This window comes from Saimiri boliviensis, chromosome 2, assembly GCF_048565385.1.
Source record: "Saimiri boliviensis isolate mSaiBol1 chromosome 2, mSaiBol1.pri, whole genome shotgun sequence".
NCBI lineage: Eukaryota > Metazoa > Chordata > Mammalia > Primates > Cebidae > Saimiri > Saimiri boliviensis.
Genome location: NC_133450.1, coordinates 204552008 through 204572539, shown reverse-complemented (window position 1 = coordinate 204572539; position 20532 = coordinate 204552008). Strand labels below are relative to the sequence as shown.

The window sequence follows — 20532 nt, the reverse complement described above, 5'->3', positions numbered from 1 at the left end:
CCAGGAGGCGGAGGTTGCAGTGAGCTGAGATCATGCCATTGCCCTCCATCCTGGGTGACAGAGCAAGACTCTGTCTCAAAAAAAGGAAAACCCCTCAAAGAAATAAATTATGATTTTCTAAACATAAATAATACAAATAGTTGTTAATTCTCTAAACTGAACCATTCTTTCATGTAACATTTGAAAAATCCTGTATCTCAATAGTTCTATTTAAGATCCTAGGTGTGGCACCTTATGTATGTTATGAAACTGTAACCTATGATTTGTAGAACTTAGAATTCATATATAATGCAATGAAGAGTTAGTCATGGAATCTGTTATGCAGATAACCTGAAGGGTAATTTTAGCAGACCTCAACTATATGACATGATGAATAGATTATAAAATTATAAACCTTTTTATAATTTTATAAGCTCCGCTATGCTTTATAAACCCTTGAATACCAACCGAAAAGGAAATGGGGATAGCCCTAAAATGAAGCTCAAGAAAAATTTTCTAAGGGAGTTGTGAAGTTCTCTACCCAGGATTCTTCTCCAGATGTTTCTAAAATGGAGAGGCTTTTGGGTTTTTGGTCAGGGATGGGCAAGGTACAGATAGTAAGGACACCCAGAGGATGTGAATGACACTTGTGATAACTAATGGCTCTTCCTTCACCCTAGGATTTTGAAGCATAAGGTCCGTCTGTTGAGGGAAGGGGAGAGAAGAATCGGTTCTTCCGTTAAGGAGGGACAACTCATCTAGACTCATGCAATGACCGTGATTCCAAAAGACTAACTGAACATATCAAGTGGGCAGGCTACCGGGAACAATTCCAGAAACATTTCTAGAAAGACAGAAATACAGTAATCTAGCAGATACGCAAAAGAATACCAAAAGATGGCCGGGCGTGGTGGCTCACGCTTGTAATCCAAGCACTTTGGAGGCCAAGGCAGGCATATCACCTGAGGTGGGGAGTTCAAGACCAGCCTGACCAACATAGTGAAACCCCATCTTAATTTCTTAAAACAAAACAAAACAAAACAAAAACCAGAAGATAAAGTGTTTTCATCAGCCAACCTTTACGAATGCTAACATGTCCAGTCCTCTTACACTTTATTGCTAGATTAAAAATAGAGGCATTCAAAAATTTCTTCAAAAATTGAGTCAAGTACTGACGTTTCTTTTTGGTCTTCATAATATATGCCATGTACTTATATGTTTTTAGGTGGTAAACACCACTGTGTGTTAACTATATGATAATACATTCACCAAGACAGGGATTGCTGACTCTATAGGCAACCACAGCATCTTTGAAAGGCATTTTGTCTATAGCTTAAGAGGTGTGGGTGGGCATTTGAAGTCTAAAACATGGCTACCTATAATTCAGCTCTGTATCTTCACCACACTCCTCCAAAGAATGGAGGCATAAAATGCTTTCATCTAAAGTTTACAAAAATATAAATATAATTTCATAATTTTAGAGCTGCAAAAGCGCCCTAGTGATAATCTGGTCAGACTCAGGTTTATAATTGGGCCAACTGACTTCCTTGCAGATTAACTAACTCTCCGCAGGCCTTTGACGACATTAGCAGGGATGGAACTTGGCCAAAGTGCTTTGCCTCACACCGACTGGGCTAAGCCCTCAAAAGGACTAGCTTACTTTAGCCAGAAACAGATTCTGCATATCTACTATGCTATCCTTATCTTTAAAAGTTATATAAAAGCAATGTTATTTTTTCACTTAAAATGTTATACCAACCAACTTATATTGTAACCATTCTATTAATATAAAGCAATGGGATAACTCCTTTAACAGGGTGGATTTACTACCATGAATGTGTACCGATACTTTGGTGCAGTATCATGCCTGATTCGGTCAAATAATGTTATTTACTTGCACCACCACACATATAAAAACATTTATATTTCATTGGTTGATAAAAGAGCACACAGCCATATACCCTGTTTCTGGTTTAAATCCATATAAATGTTCTCATGTACAATGGATTTTTCACCAACCAAGGACTTCATAATAGACGAACAACTTTTCAATACACTATCTCTGCCTTGCTATTTTTTTCAAGTGGATGGGGGGAGAAAACCAATACTGTGGTACAAAAGACCTTTTTACAAGGTCCTTTCTGAAGAAATGTTGAGAATACAGTTCTAGTCCTATAATGAGACTATAATCAAAATGATCCTACAAGGACATGAGGGTAGGCTCACTCTCCTGGAGTTTCTGACCTTACTATGACTATTATATTTGACTGGTTTAAAAACAAAGAATATTAAAATGAATAGAGGGGCGAGATTCTAACAGAAGACTTTCCTAGCAGGTTATTTTGAATGTATTTCACTCCTATAATGACTGTAATGAAAATGACATGATAGGTCATTCTGCTGAAGAAGTTTGTGTCTAGAAAAACACTCATGATAATATAATTAAATGCTGTTTTTCGTGTGTTTTGTGAAAATACAGAGGACATGAAAGCAGAAAACCGTAGCACTATGACAAAGAATAAGGAAACACTCTTGAAGAATAAACACAACACATAAAATTTTTAAATGGTATCTAATAAATTTTCATGTCAAATCTTTTAACTAAACATATAAAAATTTTAAATGGCAACTAATAAATCTTCATGTGAAATCTTTTAACAAAATCCACAAATAGATTATAAAAATTGAACAATCATAAATGTCTTATGTATAAAGTTTTAAGGGAAGGTTTAAATTTCGACATTATTCTGTTTAATCAAATGCTTGAGAAATTTCAGTTACTGCTGAGGAGCAGTCAATTCATACATTTCTAAAATAATTCGGTTATGAAAATAATATAACAATTAAGATTTGGCATAGTAGCATTCCATCAATCTTCAGTCATCCACAAATGTTAATCGTCCAGGTCCTTCATTCTTCATCCATCTCCTGTATCTCTTCCATCTGGGGTCATTTGCCAACTTCTTCTTTAATTCTTCCTCTTGTTCTTGCTTATAGACCTGTAAGTATAAATAACTTGATGACTTCACAATCCACTTGCCATTAGTTTTATGGCATATTTACATTTTTCTTTTCTTTCTTTTTTTTTTTTTTTTTTTTTGAGACAGAGTTTCACTCTTGTTACCCAGGCTGGAGTGCAATGGTGCCATCTCGGCTCACTGCAACCTCCGCCTCCTGGGTTCAGGCAATTCTCCTGCCTCAGCCTCCTGAGTGGCTGGGATTACAGGCACGCGCCACCATGCCCAGCTAATTTTTTGTATTTTTAGTAGAAACGGGGTTTCACCATGTTGACCAGGATGGTCTCGATCTCTTGACCTCGTGATCCACCCGCCTCAGCCTCCCAAAGTGCTGGGATTACAGGCTTGAGCCATACATTTTTCAAATATAACTTTAGATTAAAAGTTTCCTGTGAATATACTGGTACATCTTCTGAAAACCATTCACCTAAAAATACTAAGCAATTAAGCATTTTATCTAATGTATTTATTTGCAATTAACCATTTTAACTTTCAGTGTTAAACATGAAAAAACAACCTGTATAAGGACTAGTAATTTTGTGGCTAGGCGTGGTGGCTCACACCTGTAATCCCAGCACTTTAGGAGGCCGAGGTGGGTGGATCACCTGAGATCAAGAGTTCAAGACCAGCCTGGCCAACATGGTGAAACCCCATCTCCAATAAAAATACAGGCTATATGCCTGTAATCCCAGCTACTTGGGAGGCTGAGGAAGGAGAGCTGCTTGAACCTGGGAGGCAGAAGTTGAAGTGAGCTGAGATCATGCCATTTGTACTCTAGCCTGGGCACCAAGAGTAAAACTCTGTCTCAAAAAACAAAACAAAACAAAAAAAAAACCAGTCATTTTTGTGTGTGTGTGACAGAGTCTCTCTTGGTTGCTCAGGCTGGAGTGCAGTGGCACGATCTCAGTTCACTGCAACCTCTGCCTCCTGTGTTGAAGTGATTCTCCTGTTTCAGTCTTCCCAGCTGAGACTACAGGAGCATGTCACCATGCCTGGCTAAATTTTTTTTTTTTTTTTTTAGGGAGAGATGGAGTTTAACCATGTTGGCCAGCCTGGTCTCGAACTCCTGGCCTCAAATGATCCACCCACCTTGGCCTCCTAAAGTGCTGGGATTACAGGCATGAGCCACCATGCCCAACCTAGAACTAGTGTGTTTTTGTCACGGATTTCTGTAACCTAGGAATACATTCTTTCCTCAATGAAAACTGGCTGAATTTAAAGGGCTTAACATTTCCTCTCTACTACTAATGTCTAATATTAAAGAATCAAAACTATTTTTTAATAGGGTCTTTTGTAAATTTAACTGATGACTTTCAGATTTGTTGACCTTAACCAAGGAACAAAATGACCTTACATACATGTTTATCTCCAAACGGAACTTACATCTATTTTCATCTGCAAAGATAATTATGAGATTTTCATTTTTTAAAAAGTTTCCAAAGAAGGTGAAGTAAACGAGAGTTAAAATTTGTGAGAATACAGAACAGCTGCATTTTTGTAGCTTGTGTGTGTGTTTTTATTTTTATTTTTTGGAGATGGGGTCTTGCTTTGTCACTTAGCCTGGAGTAGTACAGCGGCATAATCTTGGCTCACTGCAACCTCCTGAGTAGCTGGGACCACAGGCGCCACAACGCCCAGTTAATTTTTTTGTATTTTTCTCTCTCTCTCTTTTTTTTCTTTTAGTCTCTGTGGCTAGGTTTACAGGATTGGAAGGAAACTTGAGGTGGGCCAAAGCAATTACCCAAAAGTTGTCATAACACCCTTGCAAACATGCGTATCATTCCAAGGCGGTTTAACATTCTTAAAACTTTTTCAGAATTAATCAATCAACGTATTTGAAGTTCATCCTCTAAAAAGAGAAATTACAGGTTAAAAACCCACCATCCCACTACCAAATATAGTCCTACTTTCAATAAAAGTAAGATCTTTACTCATTGTTTAACTCTTGGATTTCAGAAATTTGAGCACACGTTTGTGATCCCTCATTATAATACAACTGATTTTAACTTGGTCAGATGGATGACACTAAAATCACAGCAGGGTGACTACTCACCTCATAATTCTCCTTTATCCAGAGCTCTCGTTTGAGAAAAGTTTCTTTTTGATGATCTTCTAGACTATCAAATTGAGACTTTGACATCTTCATAGATTTACGTATAATGTACAATCTCTCTTCCTCTCCATATTCTTTGCCTTTGATGTTAAAATTATAGATCCACCGGCAATACCAAACTATATATGAGCACAGGTGAAAAGGAGCTAAGATAATTTGAAACAGGAGAAGATCACAGATCTGGGGTTTCTGATAGCCCCCCTTTATATCTATTTTACTTTTTATAATGTTTTTGATGATGTTCTCCTCCTCATCACGAATTTCCTCTTTGGACTTTTTGTTTTTGCCTTTTTCTTTGGCTTTTTTGAGCAGTCCCTGCTGCTTGGCAATCTCTGTAGCTTGGATACGGTACTTGGGCACTGTGGCTAGGTAGCTGATTGCCTTATTGTAGCTATTCCACCAGCTGAAAAACTAGAAGAGTTAACAAATAACAATGAGTCATTTTCATTACCCAAATTCATCTAAATTAAAGCAATGATAGAGTCTTGGTGAACACCATCTCCCAAGAAACCATTACAATTAAAAATAGGGATCTCGAAGATCTTACTTTATAAGTAAAAGATAAAACTGAGCAAAGCCCATGTGTACATAGGATCTCAAGGCTGGATAAGTAAGGTAAACTCTGAGCTGAGCCAAAAATCACTGATTCAGTCAGGAAATACCCAAGATCAAAGGATGACTAATGTATCATACCACACCTGTGGTTTCATAGCTTTACCATTTGGCTCCTACCTAGATGACTATTAAGAAACTTAAAAAAAATACAAACAAAAAAACAGCAACATACTTACTAGAGAAAGAGTTAAATAGCAAAATCCAGCTGCCAGCTGGTGAGGAATTTGTTTTAAAAATTCATAGGGTATAGACTCCGCAACTCTATTCATTCCCATCTCTTTTCCTAAACATCTGCATGGATCACAGTGGCACTCATCCTATTCTGATGAGAGACTCAAATATGGTTGAACTCTACCTATTTGGACAAAAAGACACTAACCTACTTCATAAATGTATTCAACCACAAAGGGTTTGTCAGAAAATGCCCTGCTCCTGACATAGGACCTCCAAAAATTTCAGCTCCTGTTTAACTGAATGAATATAGCAGATATACAAATATCCTACAATAGCAGCAATCTATTAGAATATTTTTTAAGTGACTACAGTATTACATTGTTTAAAACAAAAAAGTAAAATTATCCCTGCTCTCCCCTTTAAAAGGGCAAATATTTCTACAAATGCTGACACATTTTAAATATACCACCTTAGTTTCCAATAAATATTTTTATCATAAAAATTGAATGTTGGCCAAGTGCAGGGGCTCATGCTTGTAATCTCAGCACTTCGAGAGGCTGAGGTGAGTGGACTGCTTGAGCCCAGGAGTTCAAGATCAGCCTGGGTAACATGGTAAAACTGTGTCTCTACCAAAAAAATACAAAAATTAACCAGGTTAGGTGGGAGGGCTACCTAAGCCCAGGAAGTCAAGGCTGCAGGGAGCCATGATCACTCCACTGTACTCCAGTCTGGGCAACAGAGTGAGAACCTGTCTTATAAAAAAGAAAGAAAAACCACTGAATGTCAAACGTCATTACTGGGAATGAAACTGGAGAAGTAATTTTCAAACAAGCAAATTGCTTCATTCTAGTCATTTCACTGGTTCACTTCCTCTAAAGGAGCATATGATAGATGTGGCTAGTTTAATAACAAGGAAAATTTATTTCAGGCAGAAGTTAAATTTTTGTGATACTTTACAACATAAAAAGTTCCTATGCCTCTTAATCTATTTCAGTGGTTTTCAACCTGAGCAGAAACCCCCTTAAAGGGGCACACAGAAATGCATGGGACATTTTTGGTTGCTACAACAAAGATGGCAAGCACTACTATCATTAGGTGATCAGAGCCAGGACTTGCTAGGCCAGAGTAAGGAATTCAGATTTCTCCCAAATTTAATGGGAAATCACTGAAAAGTCCTACAAAGGTAAATGATAGGAATTAGCTGACGTTCACTCTGGCTATTATGTAGAAAATACTCTAGAGGGAGCAATGAAAAAGGGGTTGCTTTGTAGTAATAATGACCCTTCATCAATTTCTTAGCTTTGCCACTGACAAAGATTCCAATACTGCTGATGAATAAAAGAGATCTCAACTAGAAGTAGAATTTTATGAAAAAATACTCGCAGTTAGGTTTTAATGATTAGCACTAGGTAATATGCACTCAATGCACATAAATGTAGATACAAATATTCACTGATACATACCTGAAACAATGAAATAGCACACACACTGACCAGAATCACAATTCTGACATCCACCTTAGGGGCCAAGCGCCTGCTATAGTAGTGGTAGTAATGGCTGTAGTACTCTTCTGGATGATCCAGCATGTAGTCATAATCTTTTCGTGTTTCTTCATCCTGTAAAATGACAAGATATCCAACTTCATAGGATAGTCCATTAAATGGCCTTAGTTTATCATCTGATAAATCAAATCTAGAATTTTATGATTATGTAAGGTTAACTTGAGGAAAAATACTGAAACTGTCAAAATCAAAAATTTTCCCATTACTCTTCAAAGCATGTAAATTTCTAGAACTTCAATATTAGATATAAAAGCATAACAAAAAATATTTCTGTAAGTTCTTGATTATTGTTAGTCCTCCTGGAAAAATAAAAACAATTTAATAACAATTAACCATTCAACCTTTTTAGCTCATGCTTGATGCTAATAAAAACCTGTTCACAACTACTCTTAACAACTGTTGATTTTTTTTAGTGCTTATTTCTTGTATATATTCATAATCATGTCCCAGCCTTGTAAAGATAGTTTTCTGCTAAAAGCAATGATTAAGACAGCAAAAGGCAGGTGAAGCCAGCCTGTGCCTACAAAACTGAATTATGTCCATCTCAAAGAAACACAGAGACACCCATGCAGCACAATGGTCAAAGTCCAGCTTTGTGACCTTAGGTAAAATATATAGCCTCTCTGAGCCTCCTCCTTCTTCATTTACAAAAAGAGCTAACAATCCCTGCCATACTATTTTTACATGGTTGTTGTGAGTATCAAAATAACATACATTATACAAAAACATGTTACAAACATGTAGTACTTCATTACTATAATGTGTTGTGACAGCCCAGGTCAAAATGAGTTAACATACAGATCTTTCTTACCTATACAAACTCCTTGAAAGACTTACAGCATTACCAAATGCTGCTCTGTATGTTCACAAATAAAAGATAAAAAAAAAAATTCTCTGATGCTAATCAATTTCTAACAGGAATAAATGCCAATGCTGTACTGAGCTACACAGGTTGCAGAGCTATTAAACCAGGTTACGATTTGCTCTTTATCCCATAGGAAACCTATTCTATTTTTCAATTTGCCCCATTTCAAAAAAACATTAAGGATAAAAACTATTATAAAATCAAAACAAATTCTTTAATCTCTATACATGAGTATAATAAAAACCATCACAAAAACAAGTCTGTTTTGCCAGGCGTGGTGACTCATGCCTGTAATCCAGCATTTCGGGAGGCTAAGGCAGGAGGACTGCTTGAGCCCAGGAGTTTGAGATCATCCTGGGCAGCATAGTGAGACCTTGTTTTTACAAAAAAATTTTAAAAATTATCAGGGTGTGGTGGCATGTTCCTGTAATCCCAGCTTCCCAGAAGGTTCCCCAGCTGGGAAGTCACTTAAGCCTGGGAGGTCAAGAAGGCTGCAGTGAGCTGTGATCATGCCATCACACTCCAGTGTGGGCAACAGAGCAAGACCCTGCCTCCCCCACCCAAAAAAGGGGAGGGGCAGCTTTTTTAAATTAGAGGAATAAATTATTCAACATTTATTTCGTTGTAGATTCCTAAAGGTTATTTCAAAATCTAAACTTAGTGCCTTGCAACTGCAGACAGATTATCTGGGCTCTGTTCAGGACTACTTTCTGAGTCCTCCAATATGTAGTTTCTCAGATTTAATGTAAGAAATTTGCTAATGACAAAATCTTCCTTGTATCCATTAAAATCATTATGTATTTTCTATTAAGAATTTTGGGCCGGGTACAGGGGCTTATGCCTATAATCCTAGCACTTTGAGAGGCCAAGGCAGGCGAATCACTTGAGGTCAGGAGTTTAAGACCAGCCTAGCCAACATGGCAAAACCCCGTTTCTACTGAAAATACAAAAATTGGCCAGGCATGGTGGCTTGCACCTGTAATCCCAGCTACTCAGGAGGCTGAGGCAGTGGAATCACTTGAATCTGGGAGGCGGAGGTTGCAGTGAGCTGAGATTGTACCACTGCACTCCAGCCTGGGCGACAGAGTGACACTGTCTCAAAACAAAAACAAAAACAAAACAAATTTCAATTTGTGTGAGATCATTTTCAGTAAGTTCTCCTATATTCATTACATTCAAAAAATTTCTTACCTCTCACCAGTATATGAAACTATGTAAACTGGTATCTAGCTTAATTAGATATGAATATATTTCTATGGAAGGCCCATATGAAAACTGTCAGTTATACAAGGAGGCATGAGCCCAAGCTAGTACTATTTTCAGATTCACTCCTTATATCAAAAGGATTTTCCTGTGGCAGCTGCCATATGCCTCACCTGTCAATCCATGACTCCTTCTTTAAATCATCATCCTATTCCAGAGCTTCTAACCTAGAAAGGGTAAACCTATATAAGGGTCACACAGACAGCCCTGAAAACTAAACCCAGTGTCTCTTCATGTGTCTCATTTTGAGTACTTCAGGAAATCATCTGAGAATTGTTCCATTCTCCTCTGCTTTTTGGGCTAATTTTATAGAAATGCCCTGTTTTGGAGCCTAAAATCCTTGACTTTAACTCAGTGTCCCAATCATGACAGATGCCTTTTGAAATGTATCTCTTCAGATAAAATTCTTCTTGCTACAACTAGATTACATGTAACTTTTAAACTAAATGCCAGGCTGAGATCAGATTCCTGAGACTCCAACATCATTGTCTCTGTGCAGCCTTTTGCCCGGCTGTCTGTACTCCTCCTGGTTGAAGTATATGGAGTAAGGTCTTTGAGTGTCAATGAAATCTGGTATACGGACATCATGTATCCAATGACTACCTTCTCTTCTCTTTTTGTTCTCTTATCTCTGTTCCACAGAATGCAGATATCATCCCTCTTGAAGCATTTCACTCAGACCTTTCACCAGGGTCACCATTTTCTCACTGGTTTCTAGATTATTGACTTCACCAAGTCATGAACTCCTTTAACACAATGGTCAACTAATGCTCCAACACAGGCAACTCCAAATGTATACCTTGTGTCTGGCCTCTCTACTGCAAGCAGAGCCTGTGGAGTCTGTTCAGGGTCCCCTAATGGAGTCCTCAAACTACTAAATTCCTGCAAGACATCTCAGGGTCAAGTCTGACTCCTCTTTGGATGGTTTTCTTTTGAGTCACCACAAATTTATGAACCTGTTTTGGCTATGATTAGACTAAAAAGTTGGTCACTTCCTTGTTAGAGCATTTATTCCACTTATTTTATCTCCATTCTAGAGCTTAAAGCTTTCTCTCCAAAGTGAAGAAAATGATCAGTTTTCATGCATACTGATAATGATCAGTGAGGCATGCAGACACTTTAGAAGGTCTTATCAAGGGCAGCACAAATTGGTAAAACTTAGGAGTTCTCAACAGCCTAAGTCAAAATCCTGCTCTTTAGTAAATGTTTAGAATCAACCTAGTAAGAACAAGAGGATACCAAGAATATTAGCAAAGAAAAGACAGAATAAGGACCATCTTTTTTTATGGTACTCAAGTAGGAGCTCAGGTACATTTTAATTTTAGTATCATATTTTTTTTTCCTACTCATCTTGAACTAAGGTAGCCACACAATTTTTTTTTTTTTTTTTTTTTTTAAAATCTCCAATGCTTTCCCATGGCCAAAGTTAAAATTTCCTTCCTATGCCACCGGGCCTTCACAACTGGTCCAAACTTGCCTAGCTAGCAACATCCCTTATCAGTTCCCCTCTTTTACCCATAGCAAACATTCAGACAGCAATTTCTGGAATTTGGTGTGTTATTCCAACACAACGTTTCTTTTCATACCTATGTCTTCGAACATATATTTCTCTCTAAATTGAACCTCATGAGTCCTATTAATCCTTTAGAATGTAAGTGTTACTGTCTCAGACATTAGGTCGTTCTTATTACACTTGGTACCTATTTATTATAGCACTTATCACATTGTAATCATCAGTTTTTTTCTTTTCTTAAAATAAGAATTTCTAGAAAGTAGGTAGGGTAACTCATTCATATCTGTATATCCAAGGCCTAGCACAGTGCCTGGCATTCAGTAAACATTATTTCAAAAATGAGTGAACTTTTGTGAAGGTTTTCCCTTGCAGTATGCTCTCCACTACACAGATCTCCATCTCACCAGCAAGGCTGGATGGGTGGTGATGTCACAAAAACTTCAGTTTGGCAGAAATGACTACTTAAATTCATACCTTATGAAAATATGCTACTGTGGCTAACATAGCTTAAACCTTAAAACAGTTTAATATCTTACCTTTCAATAAGGTAGTACTTTTTCTTTCAGCAATTTTGTGGATCTTAAGGTCCCAGGGTCTGGAGATTCCAACTTCTTTGCAAAACCAAAACCTTTATACTTGTTTCTTCCTCCTGTCTGTCCTGAGCCTTGATAAGCAGGGCAATAAGCTCCTTGTTTCTAATCTCTACAGGAATAACTGTAGTGCTTCTGCTGGTGTCCATTCCACTCCCAATCCTCGTGGGCATATGCAGGAGGACTGGAACATAACCACCAATATCTAGATCAAAAGTGAACAAGAGGAAACCCGCAAGCAAAGAAAGCACTGAATCCTTCCTTCTCTTATAAAGAGGATCATCCCCCCCTCCCCAGAGGCAAAAATATATTATGTTCCTGCCCTTGAAGGAAATAAATTGATCTCAGTACATAAATTGCAATAATTTGATATTGCAGCTAGTTTTTACATTTAAAACTTTCTATTACACAGAGTACAAAAAACATTTTTGGGGTGGTAAAGGTCAGGAATCAATGATATATAAAAATGTATTACTGTATTCACTCAATATACATTAATCTTTTTTTAAAACACACACACACACACACACATGCACACACACACACACACACACACACACAAATGATCCTTCAAAAAAACAATCTCTGGTCTAAATTTTTTTCCAGGCCATTTTATCCTAAAAGAGGAAGAAAATTAACTGCTACTCATTTCATTTTTTTTTCTTGTTTCCTGCCCACTAGTCACTAGTGCAGCTTTTCTTCTCTGTCTTCTCTCATTCTGCACATAGACTCAATAACTTCCAAGATTTGGAATATTACCTACATACTAGTAACACTTAAATCTGTTTTTCTTGTCTCCCCCTATTCTCAACTATGTCCTGAACATTTTCTAAATGCAAAATATCTCAAACTTAATGTGCCCAAAAACCAAATCTATTCCTCTGTGTTTCAGTTAATACTATTACCATCTACTTGGTCACCTGAGCTTTTAAAAACCTTAGTTGTTTTCATTTCAAAAATGATGAGGCAGGGCATTAGGCCTTGTATTGAGCACAAAAAGAAAACTAAAAAGACAAGAGAAGGTCTTGGCCTCAAGAACCCTTCATCTAGAAGAAGAATCTAGCAAGCAAGAAAAGCACAATTCAGGCAAGGCACGGTTGGGCTGGACACTTTGGGAGGCCGAGGCAGGAGGATCACCTGAGGTCAGGAGTTAAGAGACCAGCCTGACAAACATGGTGAAACACCGTCTCTACTCAAAATGCAAAAATTAGCTGGGTGTGGTGGATAATGCCTATAATCATCAGTTACACAGGAGACTGATGCAGGAGAATTGCCTGAACCCAGGAGGTGGAGGCTGTGGTGAGCTGAAATCATGACACTGCACTCCAGCCTGGGCAACAAGAGTGAAATTCCGTCAAAATAAATAAATAAATAAATAAATATATAAAGCATACAATTCAGTGTCCTAAGGAACAAGGGGCTGACTCTGTCTGGAAACACTAGCAATGGGATTCACAGCAGGAGGGAAATGAGAGCTGGATCTGGAAAAGCAAGTAGGGCTTAGTGAAACTTGTTTCAGGCAAAGGAAACAGCAAATGTTAAGGGTACAAAAGTATCAAAGAATATCATGGATTCAGGGAAGCTTGGGCATTGGGAAAATTTAGGAAGAAAGGAGTAGTAAATATAGCTGGAAGGTAAGTTTGGATAAGAACTGCTGAGGATCTTGTAGGCTGCACTGAAGAGTCAGGATGTTATCATCTGTGCTACTCAAAAACAAAAATGTTTCCAAGTATGATAACAATAGCATTGTGTAGAATTATATGTTTCTGAAAGACAATTCTGGTAGTATTGCAAAAAGTGGAATGAGGGAGAAACAGATTTTAGCAGCTAAGAAAAAGAATTAATAGGACTTGATAAGTAAAGGCATATACAAGAATCAAAGATGATGTTGAGCATGATACTGAAGTTTTTAATTAGAGTTACTATGTAGACCATGTTATTCATTAAGATAATGAATACAGGGAAAAAAAACAAAGTTTGGAGAAGACGTAGGGAAAAATTGTGGAAGATTTTTGAACTAGGAAGAAAAAAAAATTACTAGATATCCTTTCAATTTCTGGAGCATCAAGGATTATCTATTCCTGCATGAGGAGTGTATCTTTGTTTGTCTTTGAGTAACCTATTTTAACTCTGTAGAGACAGAAGTAACCTGTAGAAAACTGGAAATAATGCAAATGACTCCTATTCACAGAAAGACAAATTATGTCCTATGGAATGCAACAGATTATTTCTTGGTAGGTATTTTCCAGTTTTATAGGCATTTCAGCATTCCCTATCTGATTACAAATGTTGGTACTTTTTCAACTAGTTTTAGTATCTTCCTGGTTTCCTCATTGATTAATAAGTTAAATAATATCTCTGACACATGTGCATTCTGTATTTGTGAGAGGCATAATTATATCTTCTTTTAAAGTTGATGCTTTCACAAAGATAACAAGATTGATTTCAGACATGTTTAATTGTGGGCAGCTGTGCTACAGAGAGGCAGTTGAAAATATGAGCCTGGAGAACATGCAGGATTTAGAGCTGTCAGCTTAAAAGTAGTGGCTTAGGTCAAGGATACAGTGAGTGTCATCAGGAGGAGGTTAGAAAATGAAAAAGAAAAGAGTACACAAAGGAGAACTCAACAGAAAAGCAATGCTTAAGGGGTAGGTAGTGGAAAGGACTGAAAAGAAATGGCAACAACAGGAGAAACAGACGAAGATTACATCAAGGAAGTCAGGGAAGAACCCCTTCAAGAACTAAATGGTCAAAGATATCACATGACACCAAGATCCAGGAGGAAAAAGAAATGAAGAGCAGTCAATCTAATCAGATCTCGTGAGTAGAATGTGTCACTGTTCACCTTAACAAGAACATGTGCTTAACCAACACATGTGCTGGTGCACACGCCAGTCTATGACAGCTTAAATGACAGGGAGATGAGAAAGTAAAGACAGTGAATAGCAAATGAAAAATGTGAGTGTAGCTTTAAAAGAAGCAAAATGATGAGAAAGGAGTGGAAAATGAACCAACTAGGAGATTTTCAAGTTGTGAAAGAGGAATGACGGAATCCAGAAGACTGTAAGTAAAATGAGTCCAGTCAAGAATATATTTTTGTCCTCCCCAAAGCATTCTCAAAATTGCTCCCAGCTTTCTCCCTAAAACAAGCATAAGATTGTGTCACTTGTCCACTTTAAAACTTCTGGGAACTATTCAGTACATAAGTTCAAATTCCTGAACACAACTTTAAGGAGTTATTCATCATTTGATCCCAAACAATGTTCCAGTATCCTGCAACATTCTCCCTCTCATGTTACCTCACCAGCTCCCAACCTAGAAATAGCAGATCCCCTAGTCTATGTTAAGGGTCTTCGCACTCTTGTGAATATCTCAAAATGTTCCATTTACCTACGATAAATCTGTACATGCTAAATTAAAATGTCTAGTGCTCAGTTTCTGGCTAGTATTATATCAAGTCAGTAGTTTTCAGGTTGATCAAGAACTCTGATTGGTTTTTGATTACATCATATGTCAGCCAGTCATGGGACCAGAATCAAACACAGCTGGTATGTAATCATCCTTGGCCATTAGTAGGGAATAACAGCTGAAATTAAGGAACCAGTAAAAAATAATATTTGTGGGTTCACAGCAGAAACAGTAAATGTGGTACATATGCTATCACATCCTTTTTCTGGGGCCATGGGAACTATTACTATTAAACATGTTACTCTTTCCCACTAAACCCAAAAAAGGTCTCAAAACTCTTAAAAGGTAAGAGTTTTGTTCCAGGTAATCATGACCAATCAGGTTTGGCATATGAAATGAAAACTATATGCCATCTGTGGTCTATAAATTCACTTAATTTGGCTGTTTATCAGCATCACAACTATAATAGAGATTTATATAATTTTAGGGTTTGGTGCATGTGCCAGTAATCCCAGCTCTTTGAGAGGCAGGAGGACTGCTTGAGCACAGGATTGCAAGACCAGCCTGTGCAACATAATGAGACCTTGTCTCAAAAAAGAAAACAAATTATATAATTTTTAAATATTATTATGATTATTCAATTATCATGAATGACTGATTAAATACAATCTGGATAATGTTGAAAAATAATAGTAATAAATGCAGTTCATTTTTTCCCAAAACAGAGTCCCTGGGAAAAAATATGATAAAACTGATCCTTGGAGAAAATGCTCATTACTTTAATACCTCATGAAATGACATCACATTTCTGGAACAGCCTTGCACATTCATGACTCTATGTTTCTGTGGATCAAGTTTCCCCTCTACCAGAAATGTCCTTTCACCATCAACCTTGGTGACTTTGTTCCTGATCAGCTCAAAGAGTACATTCTTCTCTATCCAAGAAGACATAATCACTTCCTCTCAGCACAGCACTATAATCTGCACATACTTGTATTACATAACTTAAATAAATAACTGAATAAATATCTGTCTCCTTTGTTTATTAAAAACTTAAAGTCAGAAACTGCAGCTTTTCCTTTGTTATGGTTTCCTCCAAGTGTCTGTGTCAGTCCCAGTTAAAGGAAGAGTTAAGTAAGAGAATATAAGGAATGAACAATAAACAGAAATGTAACAGTGCAGGGAGTTCAGAATCCTTTTTTGCTAAATTATTCCTAAGTGCTAAAGCCCTGCCACATCGGACTGATTAAGAGGAAAGTGAAGTGTTCTTATAATGCTTCCCTTCCAAAACAAGTCTGGAGTAGAATGCCCTTTCTACACATCCCTTCAACTTAGCAAATAACCTTTACTTTCATGCTGGCAATATTCCCTAGACCTTTTCTAGGCTCTTTTCTTGTGATCTTGCAAAATGCTGTCAAATTCTACACTTTTGCATTTTTTAACCATAGTTTTTCTAAGTGCATCCTTTCCAGTTGTTCTTTCATCTGCTTATTTTTATGTCATTTCTCATATTTCATGTATTATCCAATTTTTATCTACATTCAAAAATTATTGTTCTCACTTAAAAACCCTCAGAACATTAAAAGTGTAATTTTTCTCACATGCAGGAATTTTTCACTCATAGCCATCCAATTTACTTATCCATACCACTCTTTAAAATTGCAATTAATTTGAGTGAAATGGCAAAGGGTGTTGCAAATGCCAATGTCAAAATGCCAGAAATCCACTTTCAATTTCCATTCTATCTGAATGCCTCCAGAAAAGAGTTTTTATAATATTAATGATCTGATGTGCCAGACACTGTGCTAGATGCTATGGTTATACACACAAAAAACAAGGAACATGGTTTAGTGGGAAACAGAGAACTACTCAGTATTTTCAATGCAGTGTGATAAGTGCTATAGCCACTTTCAAAATATGTAAGTGGGACCACATTATTCTAACTCATGAGATCCAATGTTGACACAGAGGGTAAGTGTCTACTTGTTTAACTTCCAAAGTCCATAAGCTCCCTAAATCCCCAAAAGTCAAACACACTAAATATTATTGCCTGGTCTTAGTTTATAAAGCAGTGTGTGAAATCATGATGGTTTGAAGTTTTGCTGAGATCTGGAACTGTAATTTATTTGGGAATTTGAACTAAGCATGACATGGTGAAAGCATCGGCCAGTGCCTTTGCCTTCCATTATTACCCATACTTCTCTTTTTTGGGTTTTCCTCATTTTCTTCACGCACAGGTAAAAACTTTTTTGCTAAAACAGTAATGACCAAATGTCGTATATTCTTGTCTTATCAACTGTATTTAAGTTATATTAGTAACTGTATTTATTTTTTAACAACCACCATCTAAAACAACTCTCTCTCAAAAGCGCATTTATTTGACCAAAACCACCTCAGAATCATAAATCCACTGATGTTTTACATAATTATAGTTTCCATTTTGGCAATGTATTTATTATCAACATTCAGAGACAGGCTTCTGCATCATGTTTTTATTGCAGACCCACTGGAACTAACTTCTCCCACTATTCTATCTGACCTGCTCTTACCAAACACCATCTGGACCTCCTGCCCCTCAACAAACCCTTTTTATAGCCCAAGGACACAATCCAAGCAAAACAGCTACATCTCCATTGCCTCAATGGGATAATATGGAAGGCAGAGGCCCTCCAAATTGGATGACCTCAATTCATTAAAACTTTGCATTACCTAGAAAATATATCTTTGGCAACTTCCTCACAACTCTCCATTATAACAGAAAGTAAAGCAGACCACCCTGTAATAATCGTTCCCACTTATAGCAAGTCAAAGTCCTTATCCTTATTCCAAGAGACAGCATCTTCAATGAGGTAAATAGTTCTTGGAGGTGCTCCACTTGGAAGATGAACACATGTTCATCTCTATAAATTTAAAATTGAAGTTTTCAAAGAGTACTGCTAGGTCTGATTTTCAAGGGTCCAAAATATCTCCAGACATCCCTTTTGTCTCATAGATAATTTCCAGAGTAAGACAGAGGGAGTTCTGTGGGAGCTACAGAACACTCTCCTCATTCCCTCCTCCATCACTACAACTCCATTTCCACTCCCCTGTTCCAAGATATTTGTAGCGACCTGTCAGAGTCAAGAGTACAAGTACTACTTACTCCAGACATACTGGTCTTTAACTGCCTAAAAGTTCCTTGTTCTTGAGTGGATCACTTATTTTGTCTAGCTTTTCATTAGCTGACAATCAGTGGTAAACTTTAGGCGTAGAAACCTTTAGAGGCAACCATACAGATCCATCAGATCAGTCCCCCAAATCTGTCTTTCCTGGTGTCCCTCCCAGCAGGAATTTCTCTACCGTCACTATTTCTACCCTCTAATCTTGGCACGTGTTTTCAAAGTTCTTCGAACATGCTCATCATTCTCATGCCAGACCTACTCATCTCCAATCCTACAAAGCCCAGCAGAAGGCAACAGCTGGCAGTGTTTCTGCCGCCCTCCCTTTTGGAAGTTCTCCATCCGTCCAGGGATGCCTTATGCACCAGCGGGGCTTCTGGCTGACTACAACGAACAGAGGCTGGAGCTTCATATGCTGAAGTGCCCTGGATGGAGAGTTCTTTCCTATTTTTTCTGGAGTCTTTTTTTCCCACCACTCTTTACCCTAAATAATAGGCAACAAAACCTTCTGGCCTCAACACTTTCCCAGTTTCACAGCCATCCCTCAGCTAATTGCCAACAAAAATTACAACCTCACTAATGCTAGTGAGAATTTAATGAACTAGGTAAATTAAATTTTACCTAGTTCAATTTACCTAGTTTACCTAGTTCAGGGCCCCTCCACCACTCATTTTATGACTCCAAATTATCCAAACTGCTGTGGAAGGCATGAGTGAAGTTGTTAGTTCCTTGACTATTTTCAGCTCTGGAAAGAAATCTGGAGAAACAATCCACAGTTAAATTATATCCACTCAAAGTACAGTTATTAAAAGCAGCCTACATAACATGGAAAATTTTGCCTCGGGAAAAAAAAAGGCTAGAAAAATACTTTACAACTAAAATAGCTGATGCATCAGTATAATGGGGCCCTTCTAGCAGTAATACCACCATCAAATACTATTTATACTTCGTGATGTCTTAGGTTTTTTCTGCAGTAGTAGAAGAAAACAGCATCGGGCTAAATCTCTCAGGCCCACAAGACTCAATAAAACCTCTGTCAAATGAATTTTAAGTACATATTCACAAAATATTTCCTACCAGAAATTCTCAGAGTTTTGTACCCAAGTCATGGGTCCTATGGGAAGGGGGACGGTTCGCACACTTATCATTTAATCCCCACAATAACCCTGAGAGGAGGTATCATGGCCTTAATTTTGCATTTGAAGAAACAGCTATTCCAACATATTAAGTCACTACCCAAGGTTATATACAGGGGTACAGCAAAGAGTCACATCCGGCCTTTTGACTGGTTGTTCACAGTTCTTCTCAGTGTTTTCTTAGTTCCTTAAACCCAAGCTAAGTGTCACCATTAACACTATTTCCAGAAATCAAATTTCTGTTATATCAAACTGATGCGATCACAGTTATCACTGGATATTCGAGACCTTCACTGTTGTGGGCTACCCCAGATCCTAGCATTAATAATCACTCTGCTTTTCGAATGTGAAATGCACGTTATTAAAATATTTTCACGAAATTGTAAGATGACCAAAGCTTTGCATAACAATGACTATCCCAAAAAGGAGGAGGAAGAGGCTAGTTGTGCCCACGAGGCCCAGGGGAGGCAAACTCTGTTCTTTCACAGGGCCAGGTGGGAAACGTGAGTATCTTAAAGGTCGCAGCGGGGGCTGCGCTCAGTTTCGGGGTCACAGAGGCCCACGCTCCGTGGGCCGTGCGCTTCCCGCGGCCGGTCTTCGAAGCCCCTCCGCGCCCGCAGGCCTCACCTTGAGCGTCTCATAGGCAGTTGCCACCAGCAAGAAGGCCTCCTCCGCGCTCTGCGGCGTCCGCCCGAGGCCCTCGTCGCCGGGCTCGGGCCGGTAGCGGTCAGGGTGGTAGCGCCGGGCCAGCTGGCGGTAGGCCCGCGCGATCTCCGCCTTGCCCGCCGAGCGGCTCACGCCCAGCACCTCGTAGCAGTCCCGAGTGCCGCAGTAGAGCCCCTCCACCAGGGCCCCCGCGGGCCGCACCAGCAGCATCGCTGGCAGCAGGGGCGCCAGGAGCACCCACCAGCGCTGGCCTGCAGCCCCGGCTCCCCGGCCCGGAGAGAGCCGCGGCGCCCCCATCCCGGTCTCGCGGGCAGCTCTGCCACCCCTGCTACTCTTCACCACTCTGCCGCGCGCCCAGCTCGGCCGCCCAGCTCCACGTCAGCAGCCGGCGCCTCCGCGCAGGCGCACAGGGCGCGGCTACCGCAACCACTTCCTTCTCAACCTGTCGTTAGGGAGAAGGACGCCTCAGACGC

General features: G+C 38.7%; 2 protein-coding genes across 2 annotated transcripts in view; one reads left to right on the top strand and one right to left on the bottom strand.

The window, feature by feature from the left end:
* Window positions 1-20532, top strand: part of PTGR1 (prostaglandin reductase 1) — a 99388-nt gene that overhangs the window by 8583 nt on the left and 70273 nt on the right. The window lies entirely within an intron of this gene.
* On the bottom strand, window positions 1042-20438 carry DNAJC25 (DnaJ heat shock protein family (Hsp40) member C25). Its single transcript, XM_003925230.3, has 4 exons — window positions 20021-20438; window positions 7362-7514; window positions 5050-5520; window positions 1042-2978 (listed from the first exon to the last, which is right to left on the bottom strand). The coding sequence occupies exons 1-4, from the start codon at window positions 20354-20356 to the stop codon at window positions 2856-2858; spliced, it is 1083 nt and encodes a 360-aa protein (XP_003925279.1). The 5' UTR covers window positions 20357-20438; the 3' UTR covers window positions 1042-2855.

Coding starts and splice junctions, on each gene's coding strand:
- DNAJC25 (XM_003925230.3), bottom strand. CDS start 20,356: ATGGGGGCGCCGCGGCTCTCTCCGGGCCGGGGAGCCGGGGCTGCAGGC. Junction 7,515..20,020: donor CTGCCTATGAGACGCTCAAG/GTGAGGCCTGCG, acceptor GTCATTTTACAG/GATGAAGAAACACGAAAAGA. Junction 5,521..7,361: donor GTGCTATTTCATTGTTTCAG/GTATGTATCAGT, acceptor TAACTCTTCTAG/TTTTTCAGCTGGTGGAATAG.